This window comes from Mirounga angustirostris, unplaced genomic scaffold, assembly GCF_029215605.1.
Source record: "Mirounga angustirostris isolate CCGP_5_RB_7025 unplaced genomic scaffold, mMirAng1.0.hap1 SCAF_8, whole genome shotgun sequence".
Lineage (NCBI taxonomy): Eukaryota > Metazoa > Chordata > Mammalia > Carnivora > Phocidae > Mirounga > Mirounga angustirostris.
Genome location: NW_026991716.1, coordinates 76,250,486 through 76,278,296, shown reverse-complemented (window position 1 = coordinate 76,278,296; position 27,811 = coordinate 76,250,486). Strand labels below are relative to the sequence as shown.

The 27,811-nt window shown below is 38.6% G+C and overlaps 1 protein-coding gene and 1 non-coding gene across 4 annotated transcripts; both read left to right on the top strand.

Annotated features, from left to right (window-relative positions):
• Positions 1 to 2,321: 2,321 nt before the first annotated feature.
• On the top strand, positions 2,322 to 23,939 carry SRSF12 (serine and arginine rich splicing factor 12). 3 transcript variants are annotated; one of them, XM_054505468.2, is made up of 5 exons: positions 2,322 to 2,747; positions 11,815 to 11,921; positions 13,220 to 13,321; positions 13,472 to 13,613; positions 18,970 to 23,939. In XM_054505468.2, exons 1-5 carry the CDS (start codon positions 2,683 to 2,685, stop codon positions 19,337 to 19,339), a joined length of 786 nt encoding a protein of 261 aa, XP_054361443.1. In that variant the 5' UTR covers positions 2,322 to 2,682; the 3' UTR covers positions 19,340 to 23,939. The 3 variants fall into 3 exon arrangements, with proteins under 3 accessions (XP_054361443.1, XP_064453936.1, XP_045723180.1); XM_064597866.1 differs by lacking the exon at positions 11,815 to 11,921 and adding an exon at positions 12,044 to 12,390 and having other exon boundaries at positions 2,335 to 2,747; positions 13,210 to 13,321; XM_045867224.3 differs by lacking the exon at positions 11,815 to 11,921 and adding an exon at positions 12,280 to 12,390 and having other exon boundaries at positions 2,623 to 2,747; positions 13,210 to 13,321.
• LOC123837992 (U5 spliceosomal RNA) lies at positions 16,893 to 17,009 on the top strand. The gene has a single exon (XR_006789337.1). It is a non-coding gene; the product is annotated as a U5 spliceosomal RNA (small nuclear RNA).
• Positions 23,940 to 27,811: the final 3,872 nt, after the last annotated feature.

Here is a 27,811-nt window from a genome sequence, read left to right as displayed (position 1 = left end):
ATCCCATTTATATATGGACTTATATATTATTTTACATTCATAATACATATTTTACATACATAATACATATTTTTACAAATACATATATTTTTAACTACATAAGGTCACAGTTTAAAGATTTTTTTTAATTTATTTATTTGACAGAGAGAGAGAGAGAGAGTGCACAAGCAGGGGGGAGTGGCAGGCAGAAGGAGAGGGAGAAGCAGGCTCCCCACTCAACAGGGAGCCAGATGCGATCCCAGGACCCTGGGATCATGATCTGAGCCAAAGGCAGACACTTAACCAACTGAGCCACCCAGGTGCCCCAAGTTCATAGTTCACATGAAGTTTTTACCCTACTTAATATGTCAGGGAATACGTTTATTAATAACTAATTTCCCACCAAGTCAATTCTCTTTTCTCCACAAGGTCAGTATAGTGGGTTGAATGGTGGCCCCCAAAAAGGTATGTCTAAGCCCTAACCCCTAAATATGACCTTATTTGGAAAAAGGGTCTTTGCAGCTACAATTAAGGATCTTGACATGAGATCAGCCTGCATTATCTGGGTGGGCTGTAAATCCAATGACAAGTATTCTTATAAGACAGAAGAGAAGGTCCCATGAAGATGGAGGCAGAGACTAGAGATATGTAGCCTCAAGCCAAGGAACGTCTAGAGGCAGCAGAGACTGAAAGAAGCAAGGGAGGATTCTCCCCTAGAACCTTCAGAGAAAGTATGGTCCTACCAACACATGATTTCAGACTTCTGACCTCCAGAACTGTGAGAGAATAAATTTCTTTTTTAAAAAAAGATTTTATTTTTAAGTAATCTCTACACCCAACATGGGGCTCGAACTGACAACCCTGAGATCAAGAGTCTCATGCTCCACTGACCCAGCCAGCCAGGCACCCCATAAATTTTTCTTATTTTAAACCACTGAATTAGAGGTAATTTGTTATGACAGCCCTAGCAAACCAGTACACTCAGCATTCCAAATTTCCCTACTATAAACCCAGCCTGCTCTCCAGCCTCACTTCACTGTTCTTCAGCTTTTTATTCCTGTTTGCCTCCTTTCAGTCCTCTATTGCCTCAAAGTCTTTGCACATGCTATTCCAGTACATGGATTGCTCTTTTTCATTCTTCAAATACCTCCCAAGACTTCAGGGAAAAGTTCAGTGACCCTCTAGCCCTGTTTGCCAACCACTATAAGGTCCCCTTTCAGCAGCATACAGCTCTTACCATAGTTTATGTGTTTATTAGTGTTATTACATTCTGCCTCCTACCAAACTGTAAGCTCCGTGACACCAGGAACCCTGCTCACTCCCTACCTTTATATTCCCTGTCTAGCCCTGTGACTGCTGTGCCAAAGCAATTCCCTTTTGAACGAATGGCCACTGTTCCAGAAGTGTTTCGAAACCTTGGGAAGCTGTGAGCTGTGTAGGATGACCCTATTATTTATCCACCAAAATCGACCACTTCTGAGAATAAAAAGGGGTCCTATTAAAAATTACAAGTTACCTGGTTACAGTTCTGGGTAATAGGCTGTGCCAACCACAAAAGCAAACCTGAAGGAGGAGAACTAGAAAGGGCTGGGCTACATTTTGGAGCAAGGAAAAGAGGATACTTTAAATTTGCTTACTTGCCACTGCATTTTCAGCTCTTTCTTCTACATCATATATTCATTTTTTCATTCGTTTATTGTTGGACCCTCTCTCTACAGTGTAAGCTCTGAGAGTTGGGGCTTGGCCTGTAGTGTTCACTGCCATATCCCACACCTAGCACAGTCCCTGGTGCATAGTAGACCCTCAGTAAACATCTAAATGAATGTACCCACAGCTTTTGAATAGTATGCCCTAAGGGAATAATGGATGAAGAATCTAAACACAGACAAAACCCGAATCCTCACAGTTTGAAAATCTTATTAGGCTCAGGCCTAAAAGGACAGGAGTAGGAACAATTGCTAAGGTCTTGGACTGAGGATGCAGGGATGAAGGCCCCGGTGGCCATCCAGCTGTTCAGCAGTTAAACTCGGTCTTCATCCCCACTCACTCCGACGACGCCCGACACCCTCTCTCCGGATCCTCTAACCCCTAGCTCAGCATCACCTCCTAGGACCCGTCTGGCCTCCACCGTCCAGACACACTCGGACCCCAGCCGCCCGTCCCTCGATCCCTCGGACTCCAGCCTCCAGGCCTGCCCCCTCCCCGGATCCCCGCGGACCCCTGCACCGCCCCATCCCCAGATCTCCTCGGAACCCGGGGACCCTCCGCACCGCCCCGTCCCGGATCCTCTCTTGCGCCGCCCCCTTCTTCTCAGAACCCCTCGATCTGCGGGACGCAGCTCCGTCCCCTCCCCGGATCTCTTCGGACCCTGTAACTGCCGCACAACCCCCTTCCCAGATCCTCGCGTACCCTGCACCGCCCCCTCCTCGGATCCCTTCGATCTTCCGGAACCCGCGCCGCCCCCTCCCCTGATCCCCCTCGGCTACGGCCCCGCCCCCACACGGTCCGCACGGACAGGCTCGAGCCGCGCAGCGTCCCCCCCCCACCCCGCCCCCGCGCCCGCCTCTGCGGCTGCGCGCTCGCGGGGCCGAGGCCGAGGGGAGGGGGTCGCGCCGGGGGCTGGCTGAGCTGCTGTGGCGCCAGCGAGAAACGGAGCGAGCCCGGCGGCCGCGGGCAGGCCCGGAGGCAACGGAGGAAGCGGTCATGTCGCGCTACACGAGGCCCCCCAACACCTCCCTGTTCGTCAGGAACGTCGCGGACGCTACCAGGTGAGCGGCGGCGGCCGCCGCAGGTTGGCGCGCGGGGGAGGGGCGGGGTAACGGCAGCATCGCGGAGCCCAGTCGCGGCCCGGCGGCTGCGCCCGGCGCCTCCCCGCCGGCCAGGCCCGGGCTTCCCGAGGAGGCGCCCTTCCCGGGGGCGGTGCGAGCCCTCGGGCTACTCGGGGCAGGGGCGGGACTGGCTCCTCCGCCCTCCCGGCCCGCGTTCCGCCCAGGCGCAGCGCACACCCGCGGCCGGGCCCGGCGCCCAGGGGATCGGCTGGTTGCCCATCCCCTGCTCGAGCACCGGCGGCGCGCAGGCTGCCGCTTTCCCGGTAGCCAGAGGGCCCTCCCTGCCCCTGGCCGAGAGTGTTTTCGCTTGGCGCCTTTGTCGCCGGGCCCCGATAAAGCTGCGCGTCCTGCGTCCTAGATGAAGAATTGGGGATGGTGAGAAGGTATAAAATAATGCGTACCTTGGGCCTTACAGTTTCGGTTCCCTCAGTCTGGTCTACTTACAGGCGATGCCGGTGACATTTTATTTGTTACACAATACAAAGGATGGCTTCAGTGAATCAGATTTAGATGTTTTCCTATGAAGTTCAGAGTTCAATATAAACACCCATGATAACGGTTTGCGTAGACTTCCCTGGTCAAGTGTGATGCTCTCAATCTACACATTCTCCTCCCCGCCTTGAGAATTTTTGTCTACATAGTGCTTAAAGATAACTATTAAGGAATGACTACTTCATAAAGCACTTTTCCCTTAATAGACACCAGAGGGAATGACTGAGAGTGGGATCGGGGCATTAAGAGACGTTTCCATTTCACTGGGTTTCCTTAATTTACTCCCCGCTCAACCTTTTTAGGTATGCAGTATTATCTTTATTGTACATAAGGAAAAGCTGAAGCTCAGAGTTTTAATTTACCTGGGGCTTCATGGCTACCAATATATTGGAGCCCCGACTCCAGAGCCATATGGAGTAGTCATAATTTACCTTAGAGGAGTAAATGTTAAATATTTTTTTATTTGATCCCTACTATTATGTACGTCACAGCTATAGACTGTGAGTTATTATACCTTAATTAACATCTAAAAGATGCCTGTGTTTATATTTCTCCTCTCAACCTGTTTATCAATACATTACATAGAAAACAAGCAAAATTTATAATTTGGACAGGGTAAAAAAAAATTCCCACAATTAAACAGACCACTTGAATGCTAAATAAGTATCAAGCCTCTCCAGTGTGTCTTAAAAAAAAAAGAGGTTTCCAATTCTGATGGCCACCAGCCGGGGTAGTATGAATGTGTGAAGTTGTCAGGTTATAAGGCAAAATAGGATGGTGTGGACTTGTCAGGTTATAAGGCACAATAGGATGGTGTGGACTGTAGCAAATGGAAAGGAATAGGTGCCATCTAAAGGGGACAGCAGCTGGTACTACTAGCTCCAGCTAATAACTACTGTGTAGACATTTGGACTTGTTGCCACATCATCCTAATTTTCTAAAGAAGTCAGAAAACTGTGTGTGTGTAAACTGTGTTTCAAAATGTTGGCGTTTATTAAGTTGAATCGTATGAGATTCCCATTTTTGTTGATTTAAAAGCTATGAAATATTGGCAGTTTTGTGTTTCAGCACACCTTAAAAATTTTTTAAACATTGTGCTGGCCAAATAAAACACATCAGCAGGTGACACATGATCTCTAATCTAGATAATCCACCATGAGTAATCGAGACTGAAAACTGAGATTTGTTGATTTCCTTTTACAATTTTTTCACCACTTTTTAGCACTGCCCCTGGGGGCAATCACCTAGGAGGTTTGTGTTAATGGAATAGTAACTGCTAACATTTGTTGAGTATTCACTGTGTGATAAGCACTGTACTAAACACTTTGTGTATATTGTCTTATTAAATTTTTACAATAACCCTATAATGTATATTCTTCATTAATCCCATTTTACAGATTAGAAACTGAGGCTTAGAGAAATTTTTTTTTTTTTAAGATTTTATTTGAGAGAGAGCGACAGAGAGAGAGCATGAGCTAGGAGGAGAGGGAGAAGCAGGGAGCGCTGAGTAGGGAGCCCAACTCGGGACTTGATCCCATGACCCTGGGATCATGACCTGAACTGAAGGCAGATGCTTAACTGACTTGAGCCACCCAGGTGCCCCTAGAAATTAAGTATCTTACCTAAAATTACACAGCTACTGAGTAGTTTTGTGAAGGTCGAATCATTACATGTAACCTATATTAAAAGCTTTTTCGGGGCACCTGGGTGGCTCATTCAGTTAAGTGTCTGCCTTCGGCTCAGGTCATAATCCTGGGGTCCTGGAATCAAGTCCCCCATCGGGCTCCTTGCTCAGGGGGGAGCCTGCTTCTCCCTCTGCCTTCAGCTCCCCCTGCTTGTGCTCTCTCCTGCGTGCGCGCTCTCTGTCAAATAAATAAAACCTTAAAAAATAAAACAAAAGGTTTTTTGTATGAGATGGCATGCAGTATAAGTTAACTAGCAATATGGCAACTAGACACATTTTTTTAAATTTATTTTTTAATTTTAATTTTATTTTTTTAAGATTTTATTTATTTGACAGAGAGAGACACAGCGAGAGAGGGAACACAAGCAGGGGGAGTGGGAGAGGGGGAAGCAGGCTTTCCGCAGAGCAGGGAGTCCGATGTGGGGCTCAGTCCCAGGACCCTGGGATCATGACCTGAGCCGGAAGCAGACGCTTAATGACTGAGCCACCCAGGCGCCCCACAGCTAGACACATTTTAAGTTAGCTTTAACATTTAGTATGCTTATAAAGAAAATCACTGGGATAAATGTTAAAACAAATGGCATAAAATTATCTGTATGGTGTGATTTCAATTATATTAGTATATGAAGAAAGGAAAAACTATAGAAAATGAGCCTGGAAAGAAATCCATTTGAGTGGTTTTCTTTTTCCTGTTTTCAAATTTTATTTAATAAAATGTTAGTTTTTATAACAAAGCCAAATTTCATTTAAAATGTTTCTTTGCAGTAGCCATTTTAATATATGCCATAAAAGCACAAGACATTAAACGGTATTATGGCTTAGCATAAAATTTGTTAGGAATGAAATTGAGTACAAGAACCAAAGAAAGATTTAAAAATTTTTAAAGGGACGCCTAGCTGGTTCAGTGGGTGGAACGTGCAACTCTTGATCGTGGGGTTGTAGGCTTGAGCCCCACGTTGGTTGTAGAATTACTTAAAAAAATAAATACAATCTTTAAAAAAAAACACATTTTATGATGTTATAATATGTATTATTTTTCTTTTCACTGGTGAAGCAAGGTCTGGGTACAGTTTTCTAATGGAACAAAGTAATGTCCAAATCCCAAATATAACATTCCCATTTTGATGCATAATATCATGTCGGGTTGGGGAGCAGCCATCAGATACCTTCTTTCGGACATAGCATTTTTTGGTTATAGTGTATGTAAGGATATTGATATTGATGGTGGTATAGAAAAAGCATTAAACAGAATTCAGCAAGAGTCATGAGAAAAAATGTCAGCAAATTATGAATAGAAGGGAACTTCCCTAGTCCAGTAAATGGCATGTATGAAAAGCCTATAGCTGACAAGATACTTAATAGTAAAAACTGAATGCTTTCCCCCTAAGATCAGAACAAGCCAGGGGTGCCTGGTGGCTTAATTGGTTAAGCATCCAACACTTGATTTCAGCTCAGGTCATGATTTCAGGGTCGTGAGATCCCCGTGTTGGGCTCTGAGCTCGGTGTGGCGTTGCCTTGAGATTTTCGCCCTCTGCCGCTGCCCCCGCTTGCTCTCTTTTTCTGTCTCTCTAAAATAAATAAATCTTAAAAAAAAAAAAAAAAAGCCAATGATACTGTGTCTCTCTCTGTCAAATAAATAAATAAAATCTTTAAAAAAAATTAATTAAAAAGAACAACAAAAAAAAAGTAATAAAAATCTACAATACAGTGCCAAGAGAAATTAAAGAAGACAGCATAAAACTACAATACAGTGCCAAGAAATATGAAAGAAGACAACGTAATTTGATAGACATACCATGTTCTTGGATTAGAAGACAAAATATTAAGTTATCAGTTTTCTCCCAAATTGATTATATTATAGATTCAAGGCATCTCTGATCAAAGGCTGTTAAAAAAATAGAAACTGGCTGGCTCAAAAGAGTGTGCGACTCTTGATCTTGGGGTCCTGAGTTTGAGCCCCACATTGGGTATAGAGATTAGTAAAAAAAATAAACTTTTGAAAAACAAAACAAATAAATAAAAAATAGAAATTGACAAGTTAATTCTAAAATATATTGACATACAAAGGATCTAGAATATTCAAAATAATCTAGAAAAAGATCACTGAAGGTGGAAGACTTACACTACCTGACCTAAGACTTACTAAAAATATATAGTAATCAAGACAGTGTGATATTGGCCTAAGTGTAGACAAATAAATCAATAAAACAGAATAGAATCCATAAATAATCCACACAGAGTCAAATGATTATTGACAAAGATACCAAAGCAGTCCAGGAGAGGAAGGAAAAATCTTTTCAACAAATGGTGCTGCAACAACTGGATTATTCATACTGGGAAAAAAATGAACCGTGGCCTCACATGATAATTTGAGCTGGATCATCATTTGAAATGGAAAAGATAACAATATAAAACTTTTAGAAGAAAACATAGTATATCTTCATGATCTGGGGATAGGCAAAGATTTCTTATGGACAAAGAAAGCAATTACCATAAAAGAAAAAAGAATATGGATAAATTAGGTTTCTCTAAAATTAAAATTTCTGTTCACTAAAAAATACCATTAAGCAGGTACAGTAGGCAAGCTACAGATGAGAAAAGATATTCACAAAACATATACACTGGGATGCCTGGGGGGCGCAGTTGGTTAAGCATCTGCCTTTGGCTCAGGTCAGGATCCCAGGGTCTTGGGATCAAGCCCCACATCGGGCTCCCTGCTCAGTGGGGAGACTGCTTCTCCCTCTGTCTCTGCTGCTCCCCCCTGCTTGTGCTCGCCCTTTCTCTCTGAAATAAATAAATAAAATCTTTGAAAAAATGGGCAAAAAACTCCAGCAGACACTTCACAAGGAAAAGTAGCACATGAAAAAGTGCTCAACGTCATTTGTCATTTGGGAAGTGCAAATTAAAACCACAGTGAGATTCCACTTAATACCCGCTTGAATGGCTAAAATTAAAAAAAAAAAATGACAAGTTTTTTGATAAGCACCAAGTGCTTACAAAGATTGGCACAACTGAAACTCATACATTGTTGGTGGGAGTATAAAATGGTACAACCACTTTGCAGAACTGTTTGGCAGTTTCATAAAAATTACATATATACACATCCTATTTAACTCAGAAATACTGCTGGTAGGTATTAACAGGAAAGTATTGGCCCATACACATGAAAAGATGTTGTATCTAACTGTTTGTTAGGTAAATTAAAATTAAACAACAGTAAGATACCCATTCACTTTTCATCCATCAGGATAAGAATTAAAAATGTTAATGAGGAAGTGGAGCAGTAGGAATTCTTATGCAAGTGTTGAGTATAAGTTGATTTGGTCACTTTGGAGAATGTGTAGTGAAGCTGAAGATAAGCATACTCTCCAATTCACCAACTGCATTGTGATACATCTCAGGCATCTCACAGAGCTCCCCAAAGCACATGTATTTTAATGTATGCTGCAGCACAATTTGCAATTAAAAAAAAAAAAGGCAGCATCTTAAATGTTTATCCACAGAAAGATGGATGAGTAAATTGTGGTTTATTAATAATACCAATACAGAGTTAAATTGAGTGAACTAGAACTACATAGAGAAATCGCAAAGGAGGAGAAGGCAAGGAGCAAATTTATACAAATTGTCTGATACTATTTATATGAAATTTGATATATAAACACTTAAGTATGGATATAGTCATTTGCAGTAAAAATAGAGTTATGGAGGGATGCCTGGCTAGCTCAGTAGAGCCTGTGACTCTTGATCTTAGGGTTGTGAGTTCAAGCTCCATGTTGTGTATAGAGATTACTTAAAATAAAATCTTAAAAAAAATACAAAGTTATGCAGAGGAATGATGAACACCGATGATTGTTTCTAAGGTAGAAGAATATAAATGTAAATGTCTCATTTCTAAAAAAACATTACTGAAAATGATGACAAGTATTGAGATACAGTGAATGCTGTTGGTGGGTATATAGGTGTTTGTTTTATGCTCTATCTTCTGAATGTCAAAATAGATGACACCAAAAATACAAAAATGGAACAAAACAACAGCTAACAGATGTAGGAGTGGTGACAGTGAATGGGAACCAGCTCTTTTGAGAAGTTTGGCTCCTTCAGACTCCTGTCACCCTTGGCTTCTGGGATTCCAATCCTCCCTGACACACGTTGCCCCAGCCTTCTTTTATACTATCTAGGATCCTTTCCCTATCAGCCACTCATATTTGGTTGATGGGATTGATTGTCTCAAAATATTCATTTAAATTCTAGCTTTGCTGCTGGCTCTATGTACCTCTGGGCAAGGTAATTTCTCTTATTCTCAGCCTCCTTGACTATTAAATGGGTAACAGTAATATCAAATGGTGCTCTATTTTGAGTGCCTACTTTGTGCCAAACAACTATGCTAGGTACACTGGTGAAGACAGCCATTTTAAAAGTGATCCTCAACACTGATTCTCAGAATTGCCTGTGAACCCTTAAAAAAATTAAACCTAACTGGGGCCCACCATGGGAGGCACTAATTGGGTCCAGGGTTAATGCATCGGGCTGGAGTACCTTTTCTGTAACATTTCCTTCACAAAAGATTCCAATATTCAGGAATGGTTGAGAATCATTACTCTTTTGTCCATGTTCTGTGGTAGCAGGAATTGTTTTCCTTGTTCTCCATCACATCCCTAGAGTTTGCCCATAGTAGGTGCTCAGTAAGAGTTTGTTGAATGAATAAATGAAAGAAAAAGACATTGTCACTACCCTCTAAAGATAATAGTTTCAGGGAAGGCGGACAATTAAATGTTTTATATGAAGTATTAAATGAAATAATAAATAATAAAAGTATAAGTATGTTCTGTCATTTGCACTGCCTTGTATATAGTGGACATTTAATCATAGTTTAATTCATATCTTTAGCTTAATTTTTTTTTTTTAAGATTATTTTCAGAGAGGGGCGCCTGGGTGGCTCAGTCGGTTAAGCGTCTGCCTTCGGGTCAGGTCATGATCCCAGGGTCCTGGGATTGAGCCCCGCATCGGGCTCCCTGTTCAGTGGGAAGCCTGCTTCTCCTTCTCCCTCTCCCACTTCCCCTGCTTGTGTTCCCTCTCTCGCTGTGTTTCTCTCTGTCAAATAAATCAATAAAATTAAAAAAAAAAAAAAGATTATTTTCAGAGAGAGCACAAGCAGGGGGGAGCGGCAGGCAGATGGAGAAGCAGGCTCCCAGCTGAGCAAGGAGCCCGATGCAGGACTCTATGCCAGGACCCTGGGACCATGACCTGACCTGAAGGCAGACGCTTAACCGACTGAGCCCCCCAGGTGTCCCTCACATCTCTAGCTTTAATCACTGACTTCTAGTCTGGAGAAGAAAATAAAACTAATTTGTATAATCATAATTTTTAGTTGTTTACAGGACTCTTTTTTTTTTTTAAGATTTCATTTTTTAAGTAATCTCTGTACCCAATGTAGGGTTTGAACTTGGAACCTAGAGATCAAGAGTCACATGCTCGGCTTGCTGAGCCAGCCAGGTGCCCCTGTCTATAGAACTCTTATGGATGTTCTACCATCACCTCAAATGTGGCATTTCTTTCGCCTCCCTCTTCAACTTTTCTTTTCCAGCTGTCTAATTTTTGTCACTGACACCATCTTTCTTCCATTTGCCCAAACTAGCAGCTTTGCAGTCATCTTTGAGTCTTCTTTCTGCACAATATGTTTTGAAGTACTCTTACTTCTTCTTAGCCATGTTTTGTGCTTATAACTTGGTGTTGAACCTCTAAGATCTCCATGAGGCAGGTATAGTGGTAAAGAACATAGACTAGTGGGTTCCTGGGTGGCTCAGTCGTTAAGCATCTGCCTTTGGCTCAGGTCATGATCCCAGGGTCCTGGGATCGAGTCCCACATCGGGCTCCCTGCTCGGCAGGAAGCCTGCTTCTCCCTCTCCCCCTGCTTGTGTTCCTGCTCTCGCTCTCCCTCTCTCTGTCAAATAAATAAAATCTTTAAAAAAAACAAAACAAAACAAAACCTAGACTAGTGTCAGGTTGTGAGAGTTTGATTCTAGTTCTGTCATTTGCTGGCTTGGTGACCTTACGTAAATTCATCTGTCTGTGCCCTCATCTGTAAACAACCATAGGGTTGTTGTGAGAATTAAGCGGTCTTAAGGTGAGCAGTGGCTCAATTATAAATGCACTATAATTGTCAGCTGTAAAAGCTAAGTATTTTGTCTCTTGAGTTAGATTGTTACTCCATGAAGACAAATATGCTAAATATTCCTTTGGTGCCCCCTCTTTACTACCTATGATATATAGGAGGTTTAAAAATATTTGTCAGATTTAAGAATACAGTAGTTACTTTGCTTTATGTTTAAAAGTAAAACATCCATTTTTTCTTTAAAGCCTGAGAAATAATTTTAGGACTTCTTTAGAATCTAATTCTTGCGATCTGAAAACAAAATGAACATAAACATGAAATTACAGTGAGGTAAATGAATGTGTTCTTAATGAAATAGGGTTAATAGAACTCTTTATATTGACAATTGAAATATGGTGTAATAGAAGTAACTTCCAAAGATGGATAATAACTTTCCTGGGTCACTGTTTCCCCAATCTGATTAAGCATAACAGCCACCTGGAGTGCTTATAAAAATACAGATTTCCAGCCAGATCTTTTAAATCAGAATCTCCAAAAGTGAGGCCTGAGGATTTTTCTTTTTTCTTCCTTTCTAAACCCTGGGTGATTCTTACGACAATTTTAGATAATACTAGTCTAGATAATATACTTTCTTTTGAAGGTTTCAACTGGATTTCCATAGGCAAAATATTTTAATCCAGATATTCATATTTCTTTGCCTTATTTCTAAAACACTTCAGGCCTGAGGACTTGCGCCGTGAGTTTGGTCGATATGGCCCTATAGTAGACGTTTACATTCCACTTGACTTCTACACCCGCCGCCCAAGAGGATTTGCTTATGTTCAATATCCTTTGTTTTACTGTGTGCATGTGAATGTACTGTATACGTGTGCAGATACGCATGTGTATTCAGGAGCATATGTTATATGAGATTAATATTGCCTAATTGTGTTTATTTCTTTATCTCAGAAAATCTAAAGCAGTCCACAGTAGCTGGCAAGCGCCCCCCAGTTTGAACCAACCTGTTAGCTAGAATCCAAGCATAAACCGAGCAGGCGAGAAAAAAGGCACCTAAAGTTCAAGCATCAAGGAGTAAAGAGGGAGGGTGGACACAGATATAAAGACCTGGAAGAGGGGAAGTCTTTATCAAGCAAAAGACAAAGCCAACACCAGGTTGAGACTTCGGCTTTCCTACATTTATTCAGAGTTCCAGAGTCAAAGCCAAGTCTGATTTTGTTGGTTCTTCGTCTCTTATAAAGTCCATCTTGCAAGCCTTAAAGAGTAAAGGTCAAGGTTCAAGATCAAGTGACATTGAGGTAATTGCCAAAGTCTCATTTTGTATTGCATTTCTTGAGCTTTTTCTGTTTTCTATTTAAAAAAAATTTAACCAGTGAACAGCCTCCTGAAAGATAGCTATATAGTCATTTTATATAGTTTATTTCCATTTTAGTTAGGTTTAATATATAATTTACATAGATAAGGAAGTTTAGTGGGATATTACAAACCAGTATATGTAATTCCAGATGTTCACAGATTGCTTTTGTGTTTTTTTTTTATAATTATATCCCAAGCAGTAAGAACATAAAAGTATTTTAAAGTAGTAGGTTCAGAAGTAAATATCATTTTTAAAGGTAAAATGTTTTAGGTTACATGTGTTTGTGCAGTTTTGTTTGTAATAAGTAATTTCTCCTAAACGTCATAATTAAAACACTTTTTAGTGAAAGAGTAATTGTAATTTCAGAATAAAGGCTTTTGCATGCTGATTTTTTTCAGTGAAAAACCTGAAAGAAGGGAGTGAGTCCTGTACAGTTTGTTTTTTAATACTAGCCAGGGTTAGACTTACTTTTTTCTCATAACCTGTTTCACATTATAAACACATACTGCAGCTACACTAATGTGTACATTAAAAGTATAGTTACGCTTTTGTTTCTGTTCTTACTTTTAGATAGATTCTTCTCAATCATAACGGGGCATTTGTTTTCATAATAAAAGTGAAATTCTTTCTGATTATATATATGTATATAGGAGATATAAGTTTAATATTTGGAGTTGTTTTTCAATTTCATGTCACGTGTAAATAATTCTTTAAAAAAACCTTTTTACTTGATATCTGACGTTCAAAGTATCCTTAACAGCTAGTCATATTTGAAGATGTTCGTGATGCTGAAGATGCTCTTTATAACCTCAATAGAAAATGGGTATGTGGCCGTCAAATTGAAATACAGTTTGCACAAGGTGATCGAAAAAGTAAGTGTGACTAAACATTAGATCTTATTTATTCAGCAGAATGACTTTTAGCTATGACAGATTTTTCTTATTTCAAATTCTTTCAGAAAATACTACTACTAAAGTAGCTGTTACTGAGGTTTTCAGGTAATAAATTATTTCATATTCTAGCACCAGGCCAAATGAAATCAAAAGAACGTCACCCTTGTTCTCCAAGTGATCATAGGAGATCAAGAAGCCCCAGCCAAAGGAGAACTCGAAGTAGAAGTTCTTCATGGGGAAGAAATAGGAGACGGTCTGATAGCCTTAAAGAGTAAGTACAAAATACAAGAGGATTGAAAACTTAATTTTCTACTTTTTCTGGAAGACATTTTAAAGAGTTTTCAGAAGCAGGCCACAAGAATAATCTTATTCAATATACATAAAGATCAACTTTTGTTAGAAAAATATGCTCTTAGGGTGCCTGGGTGGCTCAGTTAGTTAAGCATCTGACTCTTGATTTTGGCTGAGGTCACGATCTCAGGTTTGTGAGATCGAGCCCTGCATCCGGCTCCATGCATCCAGCTCCATGCTGAGTGTGGTGTGTGCTTAAGATTCTCTCTCTCCCACTTCCCCTTCTTCCCTGCTACCCCCCCTTAAAAAAAAAAAAAAAGATATGCTCTTCTCTATTTGAAATGTATTGTTACTTAACTTGGGTTTATTGGATACCTTCCAGTGTTTTTATTTCATGGCAGATTTAACTTTAAACCTTTTTTTTTTTTTTAAGATTTTATTTATTTATTTCAGAGAGAGAGAATGAGAGAGAGCACACGAGAGGGGGGAGGGGCAGAGGGAGAAGCAGACTCCCCGCTGAGCAGGGAGCCCGATGCGGGACTCGATCCCGGGACTCCAGGATCATGACCTGAGCCGAAGGCAGTCGCTTAACCAACTGAGCCACCCAGGCACCCCTTTAAACCTTTTTAATAGAAAAATAATATGGGCTGAAGAAAAAGACAAATTTTAAAATGTGCACTTGACAAATAAAATGAAGAATTTTATTTTATTTTTAAAGATTTTATTTACTTATTTGATAGAGTGAGCAAGCGCACAAGCAGGTAGACTGGCAGGCAGAGGGAGAGGGAGAAGCAGGTTCCCCCCTGAGCAGGGAGCCCGATGCGGGTCTGGATCCCAGGACCCTGGGATCACGACCTGAGCTGAAGGCAGACGTTTAACGGACTAAGCCACCCAGGTGCCCCAAGGAATTTTAAATAAATAAAATTTTCCCAACTGAACCCAGTAATTAAGAATCTTAAGTTCTGAAGATTAAAAACTCATAAGAAATAGAATCACTTGTGAAAGGAGGTTGAACCTAAAATTAATGTAAGTCAATATATTTATAAAAGGTAAGTTATTTTCAAAGATAAATTCTAAGTTTGGTATTATAAGAAGACACGAAAATAGTAAGTTTTTCAGAAAAAGATTATTTGCAGTTTATCCATTTTGTTAGCCAGGAGTTTCTGTTATAATAATAGTAAATCATAATGGGAATTACTTGGTGAAGCTATTTAAATAATAACTGAAATTGTATTAGCATGCCTAAATTCTTAAGTAATTGTAGTATTTATCTTGAGTTTTAATGCTATAATTTTTTCATAGACATGTATAATTTAAAGGTAAATTCTGTCCTTGCAGCGCCTGGGTGGCTCAGTCGGTTAAGTATCTGCCTTGAGCTCACTTCATGGTCCCAGGGTCCCGGGATTGAGCCTCACATTGGGCTCCCTGCTCTGCAGGAAGCCTGCTACTTCCTCTCCTTCTCCTCCTGCTTGTGCTTTCTGTCTCTCTTTTACTCTCTCTCTAATAAATAAAATCTTTAAAAAAAAAAAGAATAAAAGTAAATTCTGTTCTTAAAGATCAGCACTGGGGCTCCTGGCTGGCTCAGTTGGTATTCTTGATCTTGGGGTCATGAATTCGAGCCCCATGTTAGGTGTAGAGTTTACTTAAAAAAAAGAAAAGAAAAACAGCATTTGCACTTATATTCTCTTTCTGTGAGTAATACACTTAGCTGGGGAGGGGTGCCTAGGTGGCTCAGATGGTTAAGCGTCTGCCTTCGGCTCGGGTCATGGTCCCAGGGTCCTGGGATTGAGCCCCGCATCGGGCTCCCTGCTCAGTGGGGAAGCCTGCTTCTCCCTCTCCCACTCCCCCTGCTTGTGTTCCCTCTCTCGCTGTGTCTCTCTCTGTCAAATAAATAAATAAAATCTTAAAAAAAAAAAATACACTTAGCTGGGGAAAAACAAAAAATGTCCGTCATTTGTCCCAAATCATCATTGGAGTATCAGGAATAGAATGAACCACATCTTGTAAGACAATACTGTTTTGCTTTCTGCTCATTATAACATCATTGCTTAACCTCCCTGACCTCAGTTTTTTCATTTGTAAAATTGTATTATAAAGAATGCAAATCTTACTCAGCTCTCGTTATATTCATAAGGATCAGATTTTGTGTCTGCATATGTGTATGTGTGTATATGTAAATGAGGCAGAATTGGTATAAGCCTAAAAAAATGATAAGTAAATACAGAATATGTGGTATTATCTTAGACTAAAAAGAGGTCTCTTATTTTGTTTTTAGTGGATATGGATTAAAAAAACAAACTAGTTTGTTGCTATCTACTGGATTATGATGAGCTCTTTGAGGAGCAAGGACTTTTGTCTTATTCATGCTTATATCCCCAGCACTTAGCAGTAGTCCTAGCTCATGTCAGGTATTCCATAAATTTTTGTTGAATTCATACTTCAATGAATGTATATATATATTCCTGAAAAATTGCTCCTCAGCTGCCTTAGCCCAAATATAGCATCCCTCCCCCTTTTTTTTCTATGTTGGATTTTTTTCTGAAGGATAATTTTCCCATTTGGCTGTCTACAACAGGAATGAAATTTAATAATTTTTTTTTTTAAGAGAGGGAGAGAGAAGGTGGGGAGGAGCAGAGGGAGAGAATCTTAAGCGGGCTCCACATTCATCACGGAACCCAATGTGGGGCTCAATCTTACCACCCTGAGATCCTGACCTGAGCTGAAATCAAGAGTCAGATGCTTAAATGACTGAGCCACCCAGGTGCCGCAAAATTTAATAATTTCTAAAAGCCTGTGCTTTTATTCCAGAATATATTCTCAATCAATGTATTTATACTGTCCAGTGTTCTTTATTCCTTCCTATAATTCCACACTTCTGAGATTATTTTCTTTTAGTCTAAAACATTTTTAGTATTTCTTACAGTACAGGTCTGCTGGCAGTGAATTCTTTCAGCTTTTGTTTATCTGAAAAATCTTCATTTTATATTCACTTTTGAAGGATTTTTTTGCTGGGGACATAATTCTGGGTTGGCAGGGACTTCTTTTGTATTTATGTATGTATGTATGTAAGTAATCTCTACACCCAATATGGGGCTTGAATTCATGACGCTGAGATCAAGAGTATTGTATGCTCTACTGACTGAGCAAACCAGGCACCACTTTAGCCCCGCTTTTAGAAATAATATTATTCTATTGTTTCTTGATATTTATAGTCAGCTGTCAGTCTTAATGTTGCTCCTTTGAAGGTAATGTGTGTCTTATGCTCTGGTTTCTCTTCAACTCATATAAATCTTTCACTTTTTACTAAAAGATTTCCATGGAGACGAACAACTCTGGGTCTTAAACCAATTTTTCAAGGCCTTGTTTTAACACGGCTGTAAAAAAAAATAAAAATAATTAAATAAAGGTAATGTGTCTTATTCTCCAGGGTATACTGAGCTTCTTGAAATTGTGAGTTGATACCTTTCATTAATTTGGGAGAATTCTAGGTCATTATCTCTTTAAATATTGCTTCTGCCTCATTCAGTTTTTCTTTTTGACTGTGTGACTGTGTACTGCATGAGATATGCTCTGTTACGGATTTCTTAAAATTCCTTTTCTTTCCTTGTGTTTCAGTAGATATGTTTTTCTAATAACCTGTTTTACAGGTTAGTTCACTTTTTCTTCTGCTATATCTAGACTGCTGTTAAATTGATCTAATGACTTAAATTTCAGAAATATATTTTCAGTTCTAAAATGTCCATTTGCTTCTGTCTATAGATTGCAGTATTCTCTTGAACTTTTCTATTTTTAAATCTGTTTTGCCTGTCTTTTCTTCCTACTTCCTTGAACATACAAGTCAACAGTAATTTTTTTAAATTCCTGTCTGAATAATGCCAATATCTGTATTACTTTGGGTCTGTTTTTTTTTCTTTTATTTCCTTTGCTTTTAGTAATTTTTATCTATTTTTCACATACCTCATAATTTCTTTATTGAATGTTGGACATTGTTGACAACACTTTGGATGATAACCTCCAAAGAAAATTGTTTTCTTCTAGCAGGTGGAGTATTGGCAAATCACCTTGATCTGTCAAGGCTTGGTTTGAGGCATTGTTAAGGTTGATTTATTTTAGCTTTACACTTACCCTTAGGGGGTGGTCCTTACCTGTAGGATATGGCCCTTATGGGTTTTTTGGTTTTTTTTTTTTTTTAAGATTTTATTTATTTATTTGAGAGAGAGAATGAGATAGAGCATGAGAGGGGAGAAGGTCAGAGGGAGAAGCAGACTCCCCGCCGAGCAGGGAGCCCGACGTGGGACTCGATCCTGGGACTCCAGGATCATGACCTGAGCCGAAGGCAGTCGCTTAACCAACTGAGGCACCCAGGCGCCCGGCCCTTATGGGTTCTTAACTGAAAGTGTGGGTTGTTACTCAAGGTTCCTTGACCTTTTGGGGGCTTGAACTCCAGCCTCTCTCCCCAGCACTGTGTGTCTGATAGAATTTCAGCTTAATTCTTGAATACTCCCAACTGCTATATTTGCTGACTTCTTGGAGTCTCATCCTCTATGTGCACAGCTTAAAAGATGGCCAGTGACTTGAAGAGAATTTATAGGCAAATTTTAGGAGATTTTTTTGTCTGCTATTCCCTCCTGAGATTTTGCCTCTTTAGTCCCAACCATTTTGATAAATCTGAATCCTAACTTGCCTCTTCAGCTTAGTCAAATAGCCATTTTCTGGTTGGGTTCAGTTTCCCCCTGCCAGCATTTGGAAAATGGTCTTAGTTAAAAGAGCCATGGCTTGTAACCCCTCAAGTTCTCCTAGGGTTGGTTATTCTCCAGTGCCTTTAAATAGTTGTTATAATGTTATTTAGCTCTTGTGTGTGTGTATATATATGTTTTCTATGGGAAGATTAGGCTAATACACATTGTTCTATCATGGCAGGATTCAAAAGTCCTGCATCTAGGTTTTGTGTTTGTTTTTATAAGCATTATTTGACATACTTTAAAAAATTACTTTCTCTTTTTTTATCTTTTTTTTTCCCTTCAAATTTTCATACCTCTTGGGAGTTGTATAACCCAGATTAAACATGCAGGGCATTTTTCAGAACTGACTCATATCATAAGATAAATCTAGCAAAGCAAAAATCTTTTGGTCATAGATTCTAGTATAACAAATATTACAAACTTGTTACTTATGTTTGAACTAAAAGTATGCAAAATAAAATTGTTTCTTTTAGTTTATCCAGGAAAAGCATAATATTATATAAAGTGTATAAATTCCTGAAATTGCTGTTTCCTAACCTTTCATTAAACGTTTTTGTGTAAAATATATACTCTTAACGTTATGAATGTTTGCAGGTCTCGACACAGGCGATTTTCTTATAGCCAATCTAAATCTCGCTCCAAATCACTACCACGGCGGTCTACCTCAGCAAGGCAGTCAAGAACTCCAAGAAGGAATTCTGGTTCTAGAGGACGGTCAAGGTCCAAGTCCTTACCAAAAAGGTCCAAGTCAATAGGAAAATCACAATCAAGTTCACCTCAAAAGCAGACTAGCTCAGGAACAAAATCAAGATCACATGGAAGACATTCTGACTCCATAGCAAGATCCCCTTGTAAATCTCCCAAAGGGTATACCAATTCTGAAGCTAAAGCACAAACAGCAAAACACTCTCATTTTCGATCACATTCCAGATCTCGGAGTTATCGTCATAAAAACAGCTGGTGAACAGCCACAGAAGAGCGCTACATAGTCTTGAATGTGTTATTAAACCTCTCATTATGTTAAATAAAAATTCAAGGCTTATAGAAAATGTGAGTTACTTTGGGCATGTGCAACAAATAAAATCTCTCTAGTTCTGGGTTAATAAAGACTTGGTCTCAATTTAAAGGGCCCATACCACAAATTATGATGTGTCTGATATGTCACCATTTTATGGACCGTTTTTTGTTTACATTGTGGCAGAAGGATACTTTTCAAAGGAAATGGGTAAAATGAAACTAATGTAGAAAATTCTACTTGGATATGAAGTATTAGTAATATTAATGATACCTTTTACAAAAATATTTTTTACTTTAAAGCACTTTTACTTTCATGTAAAAAGTAATTATGACTGTATAATTACATAGGGCAGACTTAAACTGCTTGACAACGTATGTCTCTCTTATATCTTTTGTTTAAACTTGGGCCAGTTCCTAGTGGATATTAGTTCATATTACAAAATTCTGACATTCCTAAAAGTAGAATTTATATAGAGATCAAGCATTCAAAAGATACATTCTCTCCTGAGCTCAAAAAACTTGTATTTTTACTGTGTAGAACAGTATAGATAAGTTGACATTAAGTTGCATCCTGTACCATGTTCATTCACTTCAGAAGTATCAAAACATTTTAAAAATACTGAATTTTGAATGGTTGGAGACTACTCTAAAAATCATGTGCAGCACTCATAATCCAAAAATACTCATATTAAGCCTTATACATTTGAAGAGTGGTACATTTTGTATAAAAACCATATTTTATAACATCATTTCTACATACCTACTTTTCATCTACTACTTAATTTTTTCTTTTTGGAGTTCAGCTCAAGACTTTAAATTGTATAGAATAAGTCCTATTATTTTTTAAAGTGTTTAGTATCTTGTATTAAGGAATTCAAGACTGCATCCTCAATAAGCTTTGTGGTATTCAGATTTACTTTACACTGCCCTTCATTTTTATAAACCAAATAACTTTATTGATATTGCTTTTGTAGTAGTTAAAACAGAATTTCTTTAAAAATGTGTTTGTAGTTTATGTTTTTCAGAGGGTTTTGGTAGTATTTGTGATAAAATGGTTTTGCATATGATTATTATAGGGGATATATTTATAGAGTTCTACTTGTGTACGTACTTTGTTGAAGTATATTGAAAATTAAAAGTTCTCAGCCCATATAGTTAATATTTGTAACTAGAGTGCTTAAGAAAAAAATCTGTCTTATATTTTTGGCATATAGGAGCCAGTGTTGCTTCTATTTTTTTTTTTTTAAATATAAATTCCACTTTGCATTTTTGACCCTATGTAAGAAATAACTTTACAAAATAATTTATATGCTGGTAATATTTGGACAAGTACTATAAATTCATGTAAACTGTACAGTACTTTCTGAATACATTTTCTTTATTTAATCATAATAGCAAAATCTTTGAAGTGTTCAGCTGTAATAAAATTTAGTCCTAAAATTATGTGGCACTGTTGAAAATCTAAAGGATAGTCCAAAGAAAGAACAAATATTAATAGTGATGTTTCATATTTTCTAAATAAATGTTTGGGTTGATCCACACATACATGCAGTAATTTGAAATACTAAGTAGGAATTGATTATCGTGTCTATACTTTGCATTTGATTATGTCTTAGTAAAAAGTCAATACAGCGAGCGGTATTTCTGAAGATGCTTATCCTTTGATTTACCTCTGACTTGGTTTTCCATTGTAATCTTTAGGCTGCTTAGGAGGATACTCTTTGATTTGATGGAAAAACTGGAATAATAATAGTTCAGACTTTTGTGAGCATTTACTTGGCACTGCTTTATAAGATTTACATTATTCACTCATCATCACAAAAGCTATATGAGATAAATACCACTGCAGATAAGGAAAGTGAGATGCAGACAGGTTCGGTGATAACCACTAGGTCACACTGTTAGACTTGGGAGTGGACAGTGGCTGGGCTCCAGACAGCCCCTCCCTGTCTGTCACACTTTTTGGAAGAGAAATCTTTGACAGATACATGCTAAACTAAGAGAATGTTTAGAGGGAAAGGAGAAAATAGAATTAGGAAAATGATTATAAGCTTTCAGTGTAAATGGGTTCTGTGACTAAGTGGAAACTGACAATTGTGCTGGTTCCTTGAGAAATTGTCTTCTGGGTATATCTCTTCTAGGATTCACTTTTGTTATAGAATTGTTTCTTGGACCATTTAGGAGAGGATACTTAGGATAAGATTGTTAATAAATAAAGCAAATGTTTTACACATCTGTGATCATTTCCTTTAAAGACAATATATTTACTCAGGTACTTCCCAAGTTTAGTGTAGGAGAATTACCAGTCTACATTTGTTCAGGATCAGAGGATAAGTTAATGTCAAAGAAAATAAAAATGGCCACTACTATTTGTTTTCTTTCTCCCCATGAATAATACGCAATTTCTGGGGGCACCTGGGTGGCTCAGTCAGTTAAGCCTCTGCCTTCAGCTTGGGTCATGATCCCAGGGTCCTGGGATCGAGCCCCATGTCGGACTCCCTGCTCAGGGAGGAGTCTGCTTCTCCCTCTGCCTCTCCCCCCACCACCCCAACCCCTCGCTTGTGTTCTCTCTCTTGCTCACCGTCTCTCAAATAAATATAATCTTTAAAAAAAAATAATTTCTGTATAGCAACTGATACTTGGAGCTGCAAACAGTGGAATATACCAAATTTTTTATTTGAAGCCTAGGATTTCATCTTGCACTGGGCTAAAACTTATTTTTAAATGAAAAGAACTAATTTCGGGGCACCTAGGTGGTTCAGTCAATTATGCGTCTGATTTCGGCTCAGGATCTCAGGGTCCTGGGATCGAGCCCTGAGTCGGGCTCTGTGCTCAGTAGGGAGTCTGTTTCTCCCTCTCCCTCTTATCCTCCTCCCCACTTGTGCTCACGCTCTCTCTCTCGGTCTCAAATAAGCAAATCTTAAAAAAAAAAACAACTAATTTCAGGACTTTATATGTTTGTAGTGTTTACTTGAGATGCAGCTGTTGTATTACAAATAAGAATGTCTACCTTTATTCTCATCCCACTGCAAGAGGCAAAATTAGTAAAAATCTGAAGAAGTATTTAGAAATACTTTTACAATTCCTCTAAACTATATTAAAATTGTAATTTCTTAGAATTAAACATTAAAATTTGTTTTCCAGACAGGTGGTAGAATATCTGGAGTATTTGTATGTAGATAAATATATGCTACTTAGGGGCACTTGACTGACTCAGTTGGTAGAGAATGACTCTTGATCTTGGGGTGGTGAGTTTGAGTCCCACACTGAGTGTAGAGGGTAGAGTTTACTTAGAAAAACACACACACACACACACACACACACGGTACTTAGTATGGTCTGGTGCAGAAATGTTACCTTGGCATCATGGAACCAAAACTTCAGGTCTAGGCCCTGTAGATTTTCAGACAAGTCCATGACTTGCAAGAGTTTAAGGACCAAGTGGTTCAGTGAGACCTGGGTTTTGGAGTCAGAACTTAACCTTTGACTAGAAACATTTTCAAGTATTAAATGATGATTATGCACCTTAGATCTAAATCCCTCCCTTGATGAATAGGGTATTTAGGATCATATCATGAACTCTGGCATTGGTTTATAAGGTCAATTTAGGCCTTCTGGAAAATTTATGTCTTGTATGCCTTTAAAAAGATGTTTATATCACCCAGGTGATAGACATTGGGGAGGGTATGTGCTATGGTGAGCGCTGTGAATTGTGTAAGACTGTTGAATCACAGACCTGTACCTCTGAAACAAATAATACATTATATGTTAAAAAAAAGAAGATAGTAGGAAGGTTAAAATGAAGGGGGTGAAATCGGAGGGGGAGATGAACTATGAGAGATTATGGACTCTGAGAAACAAACTGAGGGTTCGGGGGGGGGGATGGGTTAGCCTGGTGATGGGTATTAAAGAGGGTATTGAATGGAGCACTGGGTGTTATATGCAAACAATCATGGAACACTACATCAAAAACTAATGATGTATGGTGATTAACAAAATAAATTAAAGATGTTTACAAAATTAAGCAAATTAAAGATAATTGAGTCAAGAAGCTTTTTTGGAAATAGACTCTGATAGAAGTGTTTGACATAACAGGTTGATTCAACTACTCTCAAGTTGATATAATAATGACATACCATTTTTTTACTTAAAGGAATCATGCGAAAGATTGAAATAAAAAATACAGACTATTATACCCCATCAGTAGTATTTTCTCCCCCAAATTGTAATGTTTTTATTCTGTTTGGGGGAAAGGGCTATATGAATCTTACATTCTAGGAATATACTGCAACTCTGAACTTATGGAAATAAATAGTATCAACTTGGGGTAGATGGGTGCAGAGTAGATTGATGGTTACTGTTTTTTAAAAGTAGGTGATTTGGGGATGCCTGGGTGGCTCAGTCAAGCATCTGCCTTTGGCTCAGTTCATGATCCCAGAATCTTGGGATCAATTCCCGCATCAGGCTCCCTGCTCAGTGGAGAGCTTGCCTCTCCGTCGACCTCTGCACCCCCCCCAACTCTCTCCCTGTTGCTATCTCAAACAAAATCTTTTTTTAAAAAAAGGTGACTTTAAGTATATGGTTCATAGATTTCAAAACACCATATTCAACCTACATGTTTATAGTAAATTACAAATTAAAATCAATATCTTATTATATCTCAGGTTTCAGGTTCTTTCAGAACACTGACCAAAAACTTAGAGGGTCAGTCTCTTCAGATGAGAGAATGCCTAGCCAGTAATTAGTACTTAGTCATAGAAATGGATTGGTTGCATGTTCATTACTGTTTGATCTTAGGTGTATGATGAGTAGTTTCTCAGAAAAAGTGTAATTGAAACACGAAGCAAAATGACTACTTCTCTAGTTTGTAATTCTAAGAACGAAATGCCTAAGTACTATACACTTTTTAGAAAGGGCTTCATAGAGGTACATTGAGGAAAACCAGAATTCTTTGCTACGACCACCTATTTTCTAAAGAAATAACTACATTCTAGTTTTCTTAGCTTACCCTAATGATAGAGACTTAAAATGCTGTTGACTTAAGTTTCAAGAAAAATCTCAGCGTCAAATAGTCTTCCAAGGGTGCCTGGGTGGCTCAGTCGGTTACGTGTCCGACTCTTGATTTCAGTTCAGGTCGTGATATATCAGAGTCCTGGGTCAAGCCGTGCATCGGGCTCTCTCTCTCCCTCTGTCCCTCTCACTGCTCACATGGGCTGTCTGTAAACCAATCAATAAAATCTTAAAAAAAAAAAAGTCTTCCAAGCACCAAGTGATAGCCTATTTCTTTTAATAGTAAATTAAGTAAATAAATTGTAATAGCTTTTTAGGGGGGGATTAAGAATCATTCTTGTTACATTGGTTGAGGCAGTATCTGCTTTGCGAAAATAATACTTCACAACTTGAGAAACGTATTCTGTTGAAGACCTTTTCAAAATTGACATAAGCTATACAACTGGTCAGACTCTTCTGGGAAATCTTGTATTTTAAAAATGGAAGAAATGTTAAGTTTCCTTTAACACATTGTGAAATATTTTTATGATTTTATAAGAACCTTACAGAAAAATATTGATATTCCTCATTGTCAGTAAACCTTCAAATTTTGGCCTTAAAATATTAAATGTAGCTGAATTAAAAATACTAATGTTCTAGTTTGTTAAGATATTCCTTACAATTTTTAATGTATATATGAGTCGAACCATTTTTGGTATTGTTTTATACTTTGTAATTCCCTCCTCTTACCATATAATCTACTAGATGAGGTTTTTTTTTTAATAAAAACATAAAAACATGATGGATGAAAAATTTTTGTTCTAAAATATCGCATATGAAAAGCACTTTATACCGATGTCTGACCTACCTGTTAGTAATCAAATATAACTCTTTAAGAGGTGCTGTGGACCATACTTTTTCCACCCTTTATCTATTTTGACTAAAAGGTTATGGTTTGTATATGAATTATGTCTACCATGGAAAGTGGAACTACATCTTTTTTTTTTTTTAATTTTATTTATTTATTTTGAGAGAGAGAATGAGAGACAGAGAGCATGAGAGGGAGGAGGGTCAGAGGGAGAAGCAGACTCCCTGCCGAGCAGGGAGCCCGATGCGGGACTCGATCCTGGGACTCCAGGATCATGACCTGAGCCAAAGGCAGTCGCTTAACCAACTGAGCCACCCAGGCGCCTGGAACTACATCTTTTAAGGAGTAAACGCTTTTAGCTTTCCATTAGCACCACTGGTATTAATTCAGCATTAAAGGCTTTAAAGAGTAGGAACTTTAATTCTTAAAGAGTTAAGAATTTTACACCCCATGCCCTCCTACTCCCTAATCACTTCAATGACAACCAGCCCTTCAGCCATCCCCTTTCTTCTCTTTTGGGAGTCATCCATACATTTTTCCTTTCACTGCTTGAAGTTCAAGTTGTTCCACTTTAGATAATGTCTAACTTTTCTCTCCAACCATGGACAGTTATTTTAAATCCCCTTCAGAATCTTTATAATAGTTTCCATCTACCCCTTTATCCTCCCTAATTAAAGTTTCTTCAAGCATTAACATTTTATATCAACATTAACATTATAGGTTGACTGTCACATTTCCCAAATAAGCCAATGCTTAAATACATTTTCCTCTCTCTAATCTTTCAGTTCTTATTTACAATGGCTTTGGTGTTTCAGTCATTAATTAGAGTTGTTCTCTTAGAAGTGTGATAACCAACTAACCAGACAACCTGGAAGTGCAAAGGAAAACATTTGGAAGATTTACGGTTTACAACCTCAAAAGATAATTTGTGTTGTATGCTACATATAAGCTTTTAGAGTTATTGGCATGTACTCAACTTACAATGTTGGAGTGAACTAGTAAAGCAGCTTTAATCTTCCCAAATTCTATTAACATTTTGTTACAAAACTCTAGTAAAAAAATAATTTTACAGTGAACACCCATATACCCACTACCTAAATTCTACAATTAGCAGTAAATTATACTTGCTTTATCACATATATATCCATGTATTTTCCAATTATTTTGAATTTAAGATTTTGAAAACTGGAGTGTTCATAAAGAGGGTATTCCAATTAGCTAAAGAGTGCTTGGAAAACCTTAGTGGAAGAACTTTCATGAACCTAATTCTCTTTTTCTTTGAAATTTAGGTTCTGTCTCAAGCATCAGATTAAAGGAACTTAATAGACACAGATGGTTAAGAAGTAAACAGTGAGTAGGACCTTTGGAAAGCTAATGGAAAAGGGCAATCTGATCTTTGATATTAGCCCTTTCATTCTAAAATTTGAGAGCAACAAATGCCTGATCACTTAAAGAGTAAGGCTAATTTCAACCATTGACAGCCTTTATTTCACAGCAGGATGATCCCCAAAATTGTAGATCTCCAACGGGTTTTTTTTTTTTTTTTTAAGATTTTATTTATTTGCGAGAGAGAATGAGAGACAGCATGAGAGGGAGGAGGGTCAGAGGGAGAAGCAGACTCCCTGCTGAGCAGGGAGCCTGATGTGGGACTCGATCCCGGGACTCCAGGATCATGACCTGAGCCGAAGGCAGTCGCTTAACCAACTGAGCCACCCAGGCGCCCGGTTTTTGTTGTTTTTTTTTTTAAGACTTTGTCAGAGAGAGTGCACAAGCAGGAGGAGCAACAAGGCAGAGGGAGAGAAGCAGGCTCCTCGCTGAGCAAGGAGCCTGACGCGGGACTCGATCCCAGGACCCTGGGATCATGACTTGAGCCGAAGGCAGACGCTTAACCAACTGAGACACCCAGGCGTCCCTCCAAAGTTTTGACAGGAAGAACCAAAGCTCTCTGTGATCTGATGTTGCTAAGTACAGTATAATAATAATCTTCCTATTTAAAGATCTTCCTGTTAAAAGGCAATTTTGAGTTCAATTTAAACCAAACATTTGCATGTTGGAAATAATCAAAAGTCGTCAAAATGTCTTCTACCTGCCATCCCCTCCTCAAGATTCTAGACTGCCAAGAACACATTTGTTGCTTTTGACAACTATAAGGTTAATCTCTAATTTTAGAAAAAAGGAACTATCTGTAGTAATTTAGGAGTAGCTATGTATATATGACCAGCTTTGGAGGAATTTGATTAGTATCTATTATCTTTACAACCAAATATAAAATACCACATATTTTCTGCCACTTTATGTATTAGGTTAGGAAAAATTTCCTGAATCCTTTCTTATACATAAAAGTTATTATTGTGTGAATTACTAGAGAAATGAAGTATTTTCATCATTATTGTTTATCAATATCCTTTAAGCTATTATATGTTCACAATACATGATCTGATTAAATGGAGCTTGAATAGAACACGTAGCCTCCTTTGACAAATGTGCATATGATTTTCTATGTAGGTTGCTTCTGCAAGTCCTCCCATTTTTTCTTTCTACCATTACTTAATTCAGAGACTG